Source organism: Dreissena polymorpha, chromosome 13, assembly GCF_020536995.1.
Source record: "Dreissena polymorpha isolate Duluth1 chromosome 13, UMN_Dpol_1.0, whole genome shotgun sequence".
Lineage (NCBI taxonomy): Eukaryota > Metazoa > Mollusca > Bivalvia > Myida > Dreissenidae > Dreissena > Dreissena polymorpha.
The window spans coordinates 44,481,058-44,497,766 of NC_068367.1; the positions used below are offsets into that span (position 1 = coordinate 44,481,058).

A 16,709-nucleotide genomic window follows, 5' to 3' on the forward strand; every position below is an offset into this window, starting at 1 on the left:
AGGTCAAGGTCAACCTTAAGGTAGTGCACCTCTAATGGGCACATATCCAAATATAATCTAATTAATTATTTTCTTAATCAGCATCATTTCACTGAACTACATGCAAATTTGTAGGTAGGCTTTCCATGCTTTTAAAAAAATATACCGATTTTTTCAAAACCACCCCCACGCTCGGCTTTTGTCCAGTTTATTTTCACCCCTGGGGTATATAAAAGTTCCATAATTCATTCAAATTTCCAAATATGGGCATGCAGTTGGTGTGTACAGAAGCTGTAAAGGTGTTTAAAGTTTAAACAAGATGAAATAAGTATTCTTTTACAGACATTTATTTTTTACAAATTTTTATCTATGGAAGAGCACCATGAAATGTAAGTGATTTCAGCCAAGTAAAAATTGGGTCGGTTAAAAACAAAGTGTCATAAAATTCAAAATAGTATCATTTAAGTCATATTTTAAACTTAGTTTTTATAGAAACACTATATACAGCAAAAATACCAAGAACTAGACAGATTTACCGTTTACTTTTTGAAATAAAAATAAAAATGCAACATGCATGGTTCGTATTTTCAACAGTAAATCACCCAATTTCGCCATAACTGTTGTTTTAATTTTAATAATTGAAAAATGTGCATAAAAATTGCAACATATTTAACAATAAATATAGCTTATATGCCATATTAAATCAAATGACGTTAGAAAATAAATAAAACGCGTCGCAAAAAAGTATACGTCGTCGGCAGGATTCGAACCTGCGCGGGAATATCCCAAAAGATTTCTAGTCTATCGCCTTAACCACTAGGCTACGGCACCTAATAGTAGGCTCTTCAACCTTCGAAGAAATCGCGGGAAATCATTAGAGGTGCACTACCTTAAAGGTCAAAGATCAAATGTATGTCTTCAAAGAAGGGGGCATTGTGTTTCTGAGAAACACATCACTTGTTCAAAGTTTGTTTCTATCAGGATAGAATGTAGATTGTTCTGTGTCTATTTACAATTATCCCTACTGGATATGAAATTGCAAATTGTAATAAATGGTAATTTATGCCACATTGATCGTTTTAGTAATTTCACCCTTATTCTGCTGTGTCGTCTCTTTTAACATGATTTGACTTATAGAATATAACATTTTAGGAGTTATCCCTTTACGGTCATTTAAACCTTAGTGTCATGTAATATCTGACATGTTCTCCACATTCAACTTACCTGCCACTTGAATGAATTGATGGCTAATAAAAATGGACTTGCTATTGCAAAAAAAAATTTACTGTTCGGCATAATTTTGCGCACACTCTTATTATACAAACCGACGCCAGCAAAAAAAAAAGTCAAAGGACCTAGATATTATCTAGATATTATCTTGGAAACTTCTGTTTGATTAACATAATTGGGAATGTGCCTAAACACCACTTACCACCTCGGCACCCACACATTTGTTAGGGTAGGTGTGTTGCTGAGAGACGTGAGTCCCTGGGAGGGGAACTTCTTCCACGTCATTATCCCTCGAACAACATCCTGCAATAGGAAACAAGTTGTGAGTTTACGTTTAAACCTATTTATTATAGCTCGATTGCGTCAAAAGCTTAAGTATTATTAACCCACTCTAGAGTCCATTTCCAGCATAGAACCAGTTATTGCTGTCTTTTGGGTAGATCTAAAGAGTGCTGCCACAGTGGGAATCGAACCCATGATCTCTCGGACACTTGGAGGACATCATATCCACTACACCACAACGACCTTAATGTACTTAGTAGATTGCGTCACTTCAATGGACATATTCTGATAATTGTTATGAAAAAGAAAACAGGAACCATAAAGCAATTTGTCATTCATCTAACTCAAACACAAATACTATTATGCCCTGACCCCTAATACATCTTGAAAACTGTTTCCATAAGGTACATTTTGATTTGTGCATTGCACTGATAATTATAAGGATACATATTTAGAAAAAGATCAAAATTTCAATCAGACTCGAACCTTAGAACAGAAACCACTATCTGCAGAAAAACATCATTCACAGTTTTCAACAGTGTTACCTTATGGCAAATTTAGTCTGGGACAAACATCAAGTATGTAGATAATTGTTCGGAAAAAAAACCCCACCATCAAATATACTAATTGTTAAGACTAAACAACATCATATCAATGTAAAAACTTGCATCAATCTCAATCACAGATACCATTATGCGCAACCAAACCTGTAACAATATTGCATCATCGATTCCTACAAATAACAATTGCTCTTGGCCACGTATTCACAAAGATCCTTCGGGTAAAACTAAAGAAATCTTTAAATTCCTTAAATTCTTTAAGTCTCTGGTTGTTTCTTTTTTATTTTATAGCTTTTTGACATTAAAATGTTAAAAACAAGTTAATATTGCTAAAAAGATTCATATTGTATCTTTTTTTAAAGCAGAAAACAATGGATTTCTAAAAGCAAATTAGATCTAAAAAAATCACTTGAGTACAACTCAAATAAGATTTCCCTCAGCTAGTTTGTGAATACTGGTCATGTGCTCATGTCTTTATCCTGATATCGTCTCTTAAGTGGCCGTGTGTACGTTGGTTAAATATAAAAAATTTACTTACATGAATCTTTAACACAGATACCAGTACCCTCCATCTCAACTTATCATCATAATGTATCAATAAAACCTACAAAATAATGAGTCGTGTTCTGAGAAAACTGGGCATAATGCATGTGCGTAGTGTTGTCCCAGATTAGCCTGTGCCGTTTGCACAGGCTAATCAGGGACGATACTTTCCGCCTAAATTGGATTTTTGCTTAGAAGAGACTTCATTGAAACAATTTTTTTTATAAAAGCGGAAAGTGTCGTCCCTGATTAGCCGGTGCAGACTGCACAGGCTAATCTGGGACGACACTTTACGCACATGCATTATGCCCAGTTTTCTCAGAACGCAACTCTAATGATTGCCTTCAGTATAATCTCACCTCCCTATCGAGGTATCGTCGCTGAGTGGCAGCATGAACGTTGGTGGCATGGTCCCGCCGGGTATAGCGAGGCAGGGGACACAGGTGAAAGTCTGGGTCTGTCTCAGCATAGGGGACAGGGGCCTGGAACACTTGCAGGCCAGGGGCTGGGTTCTGAAACCATCACAATTCGTTTTTTTAAAATCTAATCATTTCAGCTCGATTGCAACAAAAGTCATAGGCTTATTGAAGCGCTCTCCAGTCTGTTGGTAGAAAAGTGCTTGGTGTCTTTGGGGGACATCGAAGGAACGCTCTCACATGGGAAAAGAATTTGTGAACTCCTGATCGCTAGGCGGACACCGTATCCATAACGCCAGAGATTATGTGCCATTATAAAAAATACTAAAACATTCAAAAAAGGACTAGATGGATTGTTTTTGTAAATGTTTTAATGTTCCACCGAGCATCAAAGCTCTGTGTTATCAGTTTTTGTAATGGAAACAATGAAGACTAAAGAGTTGTTAAAAACACGGACAGACAAAACACTAGTGTAAATTTATAAACAAGTGCGAAATGTAGGTATTCTGACAGAAGTTTAGAATACCTTCAACTGTGTGTGAGCTTAACTTAATAAGAGCTTTATTCTTCTATTGAAATAGTTACCAGTATGTTTGCCATTTCAACTTAGTCTCAAGTTGATGTTGTCATCACAAACGAGACAATATTTATTATAATTCAAGGAAAACAACATAGAAAACTTGATGGTATGTGGTAGTAGTCAATTAGCAATATTTTAAAAACTGGTGCAAACAATCTTACAAATATGTGCAATGGTGGATACTCCATGGGCTGGAAAAGGGCCTGTGGTGGTGTAAGGGATATAACTGGGGCCTGGATTGGTTTGGCCTCTTGCAGAGTGGAGGCCCCTTCTTTAAGCAGGACCATACTGGTTTTTCTGGCATCCACATGTACTGCAGACCGTTCCTTGACAAAGACCGGTGAGGGTAAGATGATGACTTCATCCTAAGAACAAAATATACACAGTTGATAATTAGGAAATTCAATTATTTGGTCCTTCCTTTTGACTAGTGAACAATTTATGAGTCGTGAAAATACATTTAAAATTACTTGAAATGATAAGAAAACAAGATATTTCCTGACAATTAAAATGTATGCCATGTGTAATAAGGTGTTTAAATCTTTAATTGTTAAACCAATACCAGCACAATTATTTGGGCATTGGTAATTAATGATAATTACCATAAATACTTTCCAACCTAAATGCACATTTACAAATTTATCAATCACTCTTTTTATCTTTGTATGATGTAAGAAAGCACTAAATTAAAAAACATCAATAGTTACTGAGGATGATTTTATTTACAATAAGAATCTTCTTAAAAAGCCAATTTGTGAAATTGACTGTTCTTCAACACAACTATCATCAAGACTCTCTGTGATAATCATAGGCTGCAAATCTTACCTCTGCACCAGTTCGGAGTGGTTTTGACATTTTTAGCGGTACATATCCACTGGCAGAGTCTTGTACATCAACAGCCTTGTAACTATTTAGCTTGTACTGGAGTGGCACCTGAAACATAAGTTGCAGGGAAACAAGTAAACTTACAATAATTAGCAAAAGGGGAACTGACACAAGAACAAAGATGAATCTCTAGTTTCTTTTCTTTTTTAAACTTTATGATATGCTGTGAATTGCTTTTGCTCTTTAGATATATCTAAGAGGAGAATTCTGGGTCACAAACAGTCCAGTTGTAACATTTACAAAAAAATGAAATTTCGAAACATCGAAGCATAAGTATGATTATAAATAAATAGAAAACTTCAACCCTGGATCTTTTACTGCCTTGCTTAAGTCTCTATAACAATGTGTAATGCTTGAATGTTGATGTGGTTTAGGGTTTATACAGGTATCAAACATGCGCCTACGGTTTGTGCAGCAAGTGATTGCCAGTCTTCACACTCACCAGAACATACAAAGTGAAATGCCACCTGGTCTTTACCTTTTCAAATTCTAAATGATAAACTATTTTAGTCTCTTACTTCCTCAGTTTAAATTATCTTAAAATTAATGTAGCAATATCATTTGTATAACAATCAAGCACACATTTAAAAAATAAAATTTGAACCAATGGTTTTAAACATTTGAAACAAGTAATATATGTACCAAGGTGTACATCTATAATATATATATATATATATATATATATATATATATATATATATATATATATATATATATATTATATGTAAGCAATGAATGCACTACAACAACATAATATCAATATGATTATGGAGTAAGTAAAGGTTTGAGAATACAGGCCCAGAAAATCTTTGAGAATACAGGCCCAGGAAGGCTTCATGAATACAGGCCCAGAAAATCTTTGACAATACAGGCCCAGGAAGGCTTCATGAATACAGGCCCAGAAAATCTTTGACAATACAGGCCCAGAAAATCTTTGACAATACAGGCTCAGAAAAGCTATGTGAGTACAGGCCCAATAATTCTTTGAGAATACGGACCCAGAAAATCTTTGAGAATGCAGGCCCAGAAATGTTTTGAGAACACAGGTCCAAAAAAGCGTTGTGAATATCTGACCTAAATACCTTTATGAATACAGGCCCAAAAATCTTTGAGAACACAGGCCCAGAAAGCTCTGTGACTTTTTGACCATTAAACAAGCTGTGTACAGTTACCTTTAGGGCAAAGTAGGGCACCTTCCTCTTCACAACAACCTCAGTGGGTTTAAATGGGACTGAGCCCAGGGCATCCGGGGCCATGTCGTCTTTGACATTCGGTGGAACGTAAGTCGGGAACTGGAGACGTTTGATTTTGTCAGCGCTAAGCTCGAGGCGTACAGGCTTGAGTTCTTTCTTCTGATCTTCAGAGATTTTATCCTTTTGTTCGGCTGTGGATTGGTTTAGAAGTGGAAGAGAAAGAGTATAAGCTGAATTTACAGAATTTTACCAGTAACAGGTATTGTCACAAGTATTAATTGACAATTATTTAATATAAAATATTCATTATAAGCAATTTGTTTCAATGATTATCTTTAAAAAAAAATAACCATCCCATTTTTTACCAATAATCTGTGGTGAACTAACAAACTACATGAATGTTAAATATGTTAATTATGAATTATATAATAATAAATTAATGCTAAAACTGGGTGATTACATAGTGTCATGTATTGTGCCAATAGACATGAGACTGCAGAGACTCATTTCTACATAATGTTATTATCAATGCAAGGAAATGACACTGTATATAATAGTGAATAAATTATCATTGTTTAAAAACATTAAAGCACAGTAAGGATACATATTAGCCAAAAAGGTTGCAATCAAAAAGCTCCCAAGAATCATATTTGATTAAACAAGAGCAACGCATAACGGGTGCCACGCTCGGTTGCAGGTGCAGTTTTGAATAAATGAAAGCTTCCCAGAATATTTTTTTTTAGAGGTCACAGCGACCTTGACCTTTGACCTAGTGACCCCAAAATGGGTGTGGTGTGTAGAACTCATCAAGGTGCAGCTACATATGAAGTTTCAATGTTGTAGGTGGAAGCACTTTTATTTTAAAAGCAAATGTTCAAAATGTTAAGGTTTTAGATTTAAATTTGTTGAATTTTTAGAGGTCACAGTGACCTTGACCTTTGACCTAGTGACCCCAAAATGGGTGTGGTGTGTAGAACTCTTCAAGGTGCAGCTACATATGAAGTTTCAATGTTGTAGGTGGAAGCACTTTTATTTTAAAAGCAAATGTTCAAAACCTTAACAAAATGTTAAGGTTTTAGATTTAAATTTTTTGAATTTTTAGAGGTCACAGTGACCTTGATCTTTGACCTAGTGACCAAAAAATGGGTGTGATGTGTAGAACTCATCAAGGTGCAGCTGCATATGAAGTTTCAATGTTGTAGGTGGAAGCACTTTTATTTTCGAAGCAATGTTCAAAACCTTAACAAAATGTTAAGGTTTTAGCGGACGACAACGGACTAGGACACGACAAGCTGGCTATGACAATACCTCGGATTTTCTCCAAAAACAGCCGATCTTAAAAAAACACACAATAAAAAATATCTTGAGATCTGCAAGTTAGTACAAATTAACCTATCGTGTTTAGACTCAATACATTAAAAAATACTTACAAAACAAAATTCTTAACTTAGCAAAGTACGTTAAACTAAATTGTAAAGGCTACATTTTCTATTAAGGACTGACTTTATAGGGTACATATATAAGTGACTAGAAGCTGCACTGAGGTTCTACATGTCTTGTTATCTTGAGTTGGCGTAGCTTTTTAGCACTTTTATAACAAGCAGATGGGAAAAGGAGATAAGCATGTATGATATACAGCTAATATACTGATGCAATATAGAAAATCAACCTGATAATCATGCATTGAGATATACATATGTACTGTAAGCAGGGGTAGTGTATAGGATTTTTCTACCTACCTGTCACTTCAGTGATACGGTCGACAAAATCTAACAAGCACACACCAAAAAAAAATTACAATAAATTCCTTAAACAGCATTCTTGTATTTTCATGGAATGTACCAGGATATTTCTAAGGCAGTTTATGCACCCTGATATACTTAACACATTGAGGTGGAAAAGACAGTAGTACCTTAATTGTCTTTATGTATAGTTGCTTTTATTGCAATATCTTTCTCCAATGACCACAAGATTATTTGTTTCATCAAATATTATGTAACCCGGTACATCAAGAAAACATTTTGTTGTAACACGAAATACTGAGGAACACAGCAAAAACATCAGTTAAAATAGTTGCAAAAAATCTTTAGAAAAATTATTAAGAAGAGAAGTTATATAATCATATAATGTTTAAGTTTGTAAGCTAACATGTACTGCTTGAAAGGCACTTTTATAATATTGTTTTTGCATATGTACACAAAGGATGTCCAAAATCAAAAGACTTAGCAAAAATGGATAAATGCCAAACTATTTGTGGATAATCACTGATCGCAGTAATTTCTTGAAATGGACACAAACCTGACCTTGGCATAAAACCTGATAAACTGACATATATTTTATATCAATGATCTATATTTGTGCTTAAGGACCATTATGGGACATTATACAATTATATCACCTTTAGAATTGTAAACAGTAATTTGCTTGTCAAAGAATTTCACTTTGCATAATTTAACAAGAGTGCCAAACTGTCACAAGATATGCCCGTTATAAGGCTTTTGACAACATGATAACTTTACCATGACCCATATTTGAACTTGACCTACATATCATCTAGACACAACATCTGACCAAAGTTGGTGAAGATCTGATGAAAACTACTTCAATTAGAGAGCGGACACCATGCTAAATGCTTGAAATGACCCTGTGATCTAGTTTTTGACCCAGCATGACCCATATTCAAACTTGACCTAGATATTGTCTAGATACAACTTCTGACCAAGTTTGGTGAAGATCGGATAAAAACTATTTGAATTAAAGAGCGGAAACTGCTGTGAAAGCCGTCAACTCGCCCGACCACCTGCCCGCCCGCCGCTAAAGTGAAAGTATAATACGTCCCGTTTTTTTAAAACGGGCGTATAAAAATTGATATTTAATAGATAGGTTTGACCTATTTAACATAACACACATTCAAAAGCAGAATAGAAGAGTGAACATATTTCATTTAAATTGGTTATTTCAATACGTTTGACCCAATCAACAAAACAAATCAGAGTTGATTGCGAAATACACACCCGAAATATGAAAGCTTCAAACGTGTAAAACACACAAATTTTAGCATAGTAATAGTAACGTATTATAAATGCCAGTCTGGGAAAACTTGGCTTGTGCATAAAGTATTTCCCAGATAAGCTTGCGCAAAAGGCTTAAAGCAATCTGGGACATCACTTTACATCTAAACTGGATTTTCACTCAGAGGCGACGTCCTTTTCACAAGAAATACCATAAAAGCATAACGTGTGAACTACTCATGCATGAAGCTCAGTTTTGCCAGAACGCACTTCGTATAATCAACCAACAAAAATACCTGTGAGAGATTCAGAAGCTACTTGTTTCTGCTTCCACTCGTCCACCATTTTTTTCAAACCCTGCAATTTATCTTCAGCACGCCTACGGATGATCACCTTCAGAAACAAAGAAGATTTTAAAACTAGTTCTAACTATTTCTGAATGGCATCTTACTTTTTGTAATGGATTTAATATAAGAACAAACTGTCATTCAAATTTTGATTTCATATACATGCATTCTTTGACAAAAGATGTCCACGAAAGAGCACTGTTGGACTATTTTTCTGCTTTGATAGTAAAATATAAATTTTTCTGTCAGTCACATAATATAACAAGACTATTGCCAAGCAATAAAAGTCCCCTTACGGCTCCACCATTGTCAGAAATTTCACCATTTTCAGAATTATTATTTTTTGTTTCCATAGCAACCACAATTTTTGACATAGGAACAAAATGAAATGACGTGCATAATGTCCATATTGCTATCTATCCTTGTTCCAAGTTTCATGAAAAAATATTAGGAACTTTTAAAGTTAGCGCAGGATCCAGAAAAAACACCATTTTCAGCACTATTTCTAGTCTATTTGCTGCCATAGCAACCACAATTTTTGACATAGGAACAAAATGAAATGACGTGCATAATGTCCATATTGCCATCTATTCACGTTGCAAGTTTCATGAAAAAATATTAAGAACTTTTAAAGTTATCGCAGGATCCAGAAAAAAACACCATTTACAGCACTATTTCTAGTCTATTTGTTACCATAGCAACCACAATTTTTGACGTAGGAACAAAATGAAATGACGTACATAATGTCCATATTGCCGTCTATCCATGTTGCAAGTTTCATGAAAAAGTAATCAGAACTTTTAAAGTTATCTAAGGATCCAGAAAAAACACCATTATCAGCAATATTTCTAGTCTATTTGTTGCCATAGCAACCACAATTTTTGACGTAGGAACAAAATGAAATGACGTGCATAATGTCCGCATTGCCATCTATCCATGTTCCAAGTTTCATGAAAAAATATTAAGAACTTTAAAAGTTATCGCAGGATCCAGAAAAAAACACCATTTTCAGCACTATTTCTAGTCTATTTGTTGCCATAGCAACCACAATTTATGACATAGGAACAAAATGAAATGATGTGCATAATGTCCATATTGCCATCTATCCATTTTCCAAGTTTCATGAAAAAATATTCAGAACTTTAAAATTTATCGCAGGATCCAGAAAAAAACACCATTTTCAGCACTATTTCTAGTCTATTTGTTGCCATAGCAACCACAATTTTTGACGTAGGAAGAAAATAAAATGACGTACATAATGTCCATATTGCCGTCTATCCATGTTGCAAGTTTCATGAAAGAGTATTCAGAACTTTTAAAGTTATCGAAGGATCCAGAATAAACACCATTATCAGCACTATTTCTAGTCTATTTGTTGCCATAGCAACCACAATTTTTGACGTAGGAACAAAATGAAATGACGTGCATAATGTCCGCATTGCCATCTATCCATGTTCCAAGTTTCATGAAAAAATATTAAGAACTTTAAAAGTTATCGCAGGATCCAGAAAAAAACACCATTTTTAGCACTATTTCTAGTCTATTTGTTGCCATAGCAACCACAATTTATGACATAGGAACAAAATGAAATGATGTGCATAATGTCCATATTGCCATCTATCCATTTTCCAAGTTTCATGAAAAATATTCAGAACTTTAAAAGTTATCACAGGATCCAGAAAAAAACCATTTTTAGCACTATTTCTAGTCTATTTGTTGCCATAGCAACCACAATTTATGACATAGGAACAAAATGAAATGATGTGCATAATGTCCATATTGCCATCTATCCATTTTCCAAGTTTCATGAAAAATATTCAGAACTTTAAAAGTTATCGCAGGATCCAGAAAAGTGTGACGGACAGACGGAGACAAAACCATAAGTCCTCTCCGGTGAAACCAGTAGGGGACTAATAACCACAAAGGCCTATTTGAAGTTGATTTTCTGTAGTACAATTTAGTTATAAAGTATATGTAAAACTAAAAAGTGAAAACGTACATAACAATAACAAGAATTGTGACCATACAAATAAACAAGGTTTTCAACTCTTTACCAATTTACCATTCAAAACTAAAATCCATCTTTTTCTGGGGATTGTCTAGTTGTGTGTGTGATTAGAACAGGCAGACATTGAATTGAACTTTTTTTTAGGGAATGTTTTTGTTTTAAACACTGTAAGCTTATTTTGCAAATGTTGGAGAGAACCTTGCAAAACCATGTTTTGATGCAGTTCCATACCTTTCTTGCAGCTTGAGCAAATCTGCTCAGGTTCTTATGCCGCACATGCCACATATCGTTCGTATATTTGTCAAACTGCGCATCTTCAGCCCCGAGGCAGTTTTTGTCACGCAGCGTGCGTTTGAATGTACAATGCGTACACTGTCGCACGTATTCCTCATCTTCTATTGGCTCCCCACACCGCTTGTACTGAAAAATATGTGGGAGATATTTCAATATTGCAAAATGCGTGTAGGAGATGTATCCATTGCTACCTTAAAAATATTCCCAACAGCACCTACAGATAATTATTCTGATTTTTTTAAATGGCATGCATTATATAGCAGGCATTGTGCACAGAGCATTTTACATATAATTTTCAAAAATAACTCCTTACAATAAACACAATTGTGAAACCTTGACAATATGGGCTGTAGCATTTGAACACAATTATTCTGTAAAAATTTGACAAAAATAGCATAAAAATTGCAGGGATAATTGCAAAAAGAATAGCACTCATGCACAACACACACACACACATATGGATGGATAATTAACATTGTTAAAAAAAGTCATGCTGAACAGAAGAACCATTTCATAATACACATTATGGTGCCATTAATCCTTTGTAAACAAAAGAACATTCACATGACAACATTAAACAAGAGATTGCCAAGCAATATGGTCCCCTACTGGTGACACTCCACCATTGTCAGATTTTTTTAATTTTTTACATTTGTTGACATAACAACCATAATTATTGATGTAGGAACAAAATGAAAAGACGTGCATAATCTCCATATTGCCATCTATCCATATTTCAAGTTTCATGAAAAAATATGACGAACTTTTAAAGTTATCGCAGGATCCAGAAAAGTGTGACGGACAGATTGACAGACAGAGCGCAAACCATAAGTCCCCTCTGGTTTCACTGGTAGGGTACAATAACCTTGAGAGCTAATCCCTTTTTCTACACAGCAACAAGGATATGGTACCTTATAAATATTCCATGACTTGTTCCTCTCTGACAAGACTTTTGCTCGTTGCTCTGTTGTCATCTGTTCGTCGCCCAGTTTGGACTGCCATCGCAGCTGATTCTGTCGCTCTTCGTACACATTCTGTCTTACTGCATGCTCAAATTTTGCTTCCTGATAAAAATATACAATGTTTGAACTGGGTAATAGACCAACAATTTTGAAACATTTAAATTGTTTTCTTTTTTTTGCAGGCTTGGGAACCGAACATTCACATAAGTGAAACAAGATGCTGCATGCAATGAAAACATACCCATAGGCAACATTGTGTACATTTATAAATTGCCCCCCCCAAAATTTAAGTCCAAAAGTAGGCCGATTTCCAAGGTCAAAATGAGGTCAGGTGATGAGGGTGTGTTAAGAGTGTTCATAGATAACATCCATACAAGTATTAAAGTTTTGTAACAAGCAGTATTGATACATGTATTAGACAAAATACGTCATTTTGGGTACAACAAGAATTTGGACCTTCTGACCTCCAGCCTCTGTAAGTCCAAAAGAAGGTCAAGGTCATGGTCAAGATGAGGTCAGGTTATTTGGGTGCATTGATAGTGTCCATAGACCTTATCCATTGAAGAATGATAGTGTCCATAGACCTTATCCATTGAAGTATGATAGTGTCCATAGACCTTATCCATTGAAGTATGATAGTGTCCATAGACCTTATCCATTGAAGTATGATAGTGTCCATAGACCTTATCCATTGAAGTATGATAGTGTCCATAGACCTTATCCATTGAAGTATGATAGTGTCCATAGACCGTATCAATTGAAGTATGATAGTGTCCATAGACCTTATCCATTGAAGTATGATAGTATCCATAGACCTTATCCATTGAAGTATGATAGTATCCATAGACCTTATCCATTGAAGTATGATAGTATCCATAGACCTTATCCATTGAAGTATCAATCCTTTGCAGTTAAGGAAACACATTATTTTGGGTTCAAATAGATATTGGACTTTCTGAATAAGTCCAGAGGATGTGGGTTTGTTTACAGACATCATCCATTAGAGTTTCAAAGCCACGTAGGAAAAATAATTAATGATGGACAATACGTGTTATTTTTGGTAAACCCTGTATAGTTGTTAGGAAAAAAGTTAAAGAACAAACTGACAGGCTAAGCGCTACATCATTCTTGGCATATGCCGAGGGCTTAAAAAAGCGTTAACTTAATTAAGCAGACTATGTATAAAGACAAGACATCAAAATACATACAAATACAACAAACAGTGAAACTTGCACGGGTGACATACGACAAATGGTATTATTATAGTTTAGTTATTTTGTGATAAGGGCATGTATACAGAATGAAATGAAGTTTTTTAATTTGATTAATTGACATACACCCTGCACAGAGACTCATGGTTTACCTTCATCTGTCTTGTTGCAACTTTTGGTTTCGAATCTTTTGTAACAACCACTGAAAAATACAAGCAACTAGTATTAAAACTGGTTTTCATGTAATGAAGTAAGGCAAATATTATTATGAACAATTATTAAATTATCAACCTTCAATTTCATGTTAAATTACTGAACCATGCCAAAAAGGTTACTTGTAAGTTTTAAAATTAAGCCTCAGTCTGGGAAAACAGGACTAAATGCATGTGCATACACTCAGTCTGGGAAAACAGGACTAAATGCATGTGCATACAGTCAGTCTGGAAAAAACAGGACTAATGAATGTGCATACAGTCAGTCTGGGAAAACAGGACTAATGAATGTGCATACAGTCAGTCTGGGAAAACAGGACTAAATGCATGTGCATACAGTCAGTCTGGGAAAACAGGACTAATGAATGTGCATACAGTCAGTCTGGGAAAACAGGACTAAATGCATGTGCATACAGTCAGTCTGGGAAAACAGGACTAATGGATGTGCATACAGTCAGTCTGGGAAAACAGGACTAATGAATGTGCATACAGTCAGTCTGGGAAAACAGGACTAAATGCATGTGCATACAGTCAGTCTGGGAAAACAGGACTAAATGCATGTGCATACAGTCAGTCTGGGAAAACAGGACTAATGAATGTGCATACAGTCAGTCTGGGAAAACAGGACTAATGAATGTGCATACAGTCAGTCTGGGAAAATAGGACTAAATGCATGTGCATACAGTCAGTCTGGGAAAACAGGACTAATGAATGTGCATACAGTCAGTCTGGGAAAACAGGACTAATTAATGTGCATACAGTCAGTCTGGGAAAACAGGACTAAATGCATATGCATACAGTCAGTCTGGGAAAACAGGACTAATGAATGTGCATACAGTCAGTCTGGGAAAACAGGACTAATGAATGTGCATACAGTCAGTCTGGGAAAACAGGACTAGATGCATGTGCATACAGTCAGTCTGGGAAAACAGGACTAATGAATGTGCATAAAGTGTTGTTCCTGATTAGCCAGTCCAGTCTGCACAGGCTAATCAGTTACAACAGACTCGGGTGGTGCGGTGGTCGAGTGGTAACACTCTGGTCTACCATTCCAGAGGTCCCCGTTTCAAATCCCGTCCGGGGCACTGGAAATTTCAGAAATGCTTCAAGTGTTTCCCACCCAACTGGAGATGTACTGGTATGAAACCCAGGTAATTTTCGCGTGTATCGGTGCTATACACTGAGCACGTAAAAGAACCAAGGGATCTATTCGCAAAGAGCTAGGGTATCGCAACCGGATTCCTTGTATCCCAATACTGTCTCTTCTGATTGCTGTCTCTTCAGCAAAACCAAAGGACCCCATTGGAAATAAGTGCTTGCACTTTCATTGGTTATCCTTGACCGCAAGGTCAAAATAAATACATACAACATTGTCCGACTTTTGTGTTAAACAATACTTCCTTGAAAAGAAAATTTGCAAGAAAGCAGAAAGAGTTGTCCTTGATAAGCCAGTGCAGACTGCGCAGGCTTATCAGGGACAACACTTTAAGCACATGGATTAAGCCCTGTTTTTTTCTCAGAACAGAATCAATATAATGAAAGTCATATGGAAATACTTTGCACACTGCAAAAAGGTTTACTGGAAGGGTTTTCAATTGTGTAACATTAGTTTTGCACTCTGCTAACCCGGCAGCACGATTTACCCAAATACACCCAAATACACCCAAAGACTCATAATTTTGACTCATTATGGCATGTTTTACGATGATATAAGGTGACATATTATGATAGTTTAGGGTTAGGGTTAACAGAAAATCATTATTTTTAATTCTTAAGATAATACGTTTTTCTTAATATATATATAATAATGATATAAAAAAAAATGACATAATGTGTCAAAATTATGAGTATTTGGGTGTATTTTGAGCGTATTTGGGTACATCGTGCCACCCACGCTCACCTTCTCTAAGGTCCTTAGCCCTCATTTTCCCGGGCTCCTGATTCAGCACTTGTGCCACTGCATAGGGTGTGTCCAGCTGGGTGGAGAACTTTAATCCTTGGTACTCAATCTCCTATCAAACAATCAAGTAACTTTTTTAAGAACATGTTCTTGTTAAGTAATGGAAGATTTGCATGGGATAAAGTTTACTGCAAATGAAATGTCTAGTTGTTTGAAGTACTGGTCACATTGTTACTCACTATCCTACATGTATGTAACAATCTTATTATATGAAACAATCTGTAACAATATTCTATGAAACAATCTTATATTTAACACATTCCTATGTAAAAATTTGTAAAAAAATTATTTGTAACAATCTCCTATGTGAAACTCTCTTATGTATAAATCTCCTATTATGTAACAATCCAATTTGTAACATTTTACAGTTAATATTTATAAGTAATATGTGACATTATAAGAAGCACATTTTTATTAGGATCTTAAAACAAACATTTAGAAGTTGCTTCAGTATAGAAGGAATGTTGGTTATAGTGGCAACTTCACAAAATGTAATAAAAATGTCCAAATTAATGAGCAGCGCTTTGGAAAAACAGTCGGATTTGTTCATTGAAAGAAAGTCTCTTGTAGACCAAAGTCAAGGCTGTGAAAGGAAATTTCCTAATTGGCGTGTGCAGCCTGCATTCTCCAATAGCGCCGCTCATTTGAGTATTATAATCAAAAACATGAAATGAGCCACAAATTAAGACTTACCGTCTTCACATTAGTGGGCTCGGGAAGTGTGACTTTTTTCTTCTTTTTTCTCGCCCGTTCCATGGGGGTGATGCTGCGCGGGTCAAGCAGGGACTCAGTAGACCCATCTGCCTCCTCCAGCATGAACGTGTAGCCTTTCAGGGTCTCAGCCCTGGGGTAATATACAAATGAACAAATATTCGAGCCATCCTCTGTGAAAATAGGGTTAAATACATGCGCAAAAAGGGTCGTCCCAATTTAGCCTGTGCAGTCCACACCGGCTAATCAAGGTCGACACTTTCCGCCTAAACTAGATTTTGTGCTATGAAGAGACTTTCTTTGAATGAAAAATATCATAAAAGCG

At 35.6% G+C, this 16,709-nt stretch overlaps 1 protein-coding gene across 4 annotated transcripts in view; it reads right to left on the reverse strand.

The window, feature by feature from the left end:
• The window catches only part of LOC127856467 (cilia- and flagella-associated protein 221-like), a 36,143-nt gene that overhangs the window by 5,488 nt on the left and 13,946 nt on the right, over window positions 1-16,709 (reverse strand). For 2 of the 4 annotated variants that reach the window (XM_052392682.1, XM_052392681.1), the window contains exons 7-18: window positions 16,367-16,517; window positions 15,614-15,725; window positions 13,654-13,703; window positions 12,240-12,392; window positions 11,266-11,454; window positions 8,976-9,072; window positions 7,408-7,437; window positions 5,648-5,859; window positions 4,416-4,523; window positions 3,752-3,955; window positions 2,954-3,106; window positions 1,412-1,512 (exon numbers count right to left, since the gene is read on the reverse strand). In XM_052392682.1, the coding sequence (XP_052248642.1) occupies window positions 1,412-1,512; window positions 2,954-3,106; window positions 3,752-3,955; window positions 4,416-4,523; window positions 5,648-5,859; window positions 7,408-7,437; window positions 8,976-9,072; window positions 11,266-11,454; window positions 12,240-12,392; window positions 13,654-13,703; window positions 15,614-15,725; window positions 16,367-16,517 (1,560 nt within the window). The remainder of the gene's footprint in view (window positions 1-1,411; window positions 1,513-2,953; window positions 3,107-3,751; window positions 3,956-4,415; window positions 4,524-5,647; window positions 5,860-7,407; window positions 7,438-8,975; window positions 9,073-11,265; window positions 11,455-12,239; window positions 12,393-13,653; window positions 13,704-15,613; window positions 15,726-16,366; window positions 16,518-16,709) is intronic. The other 2 variants (XM_052392684.1, XM_052392683.1) reach the window with 1 other exon arrangement.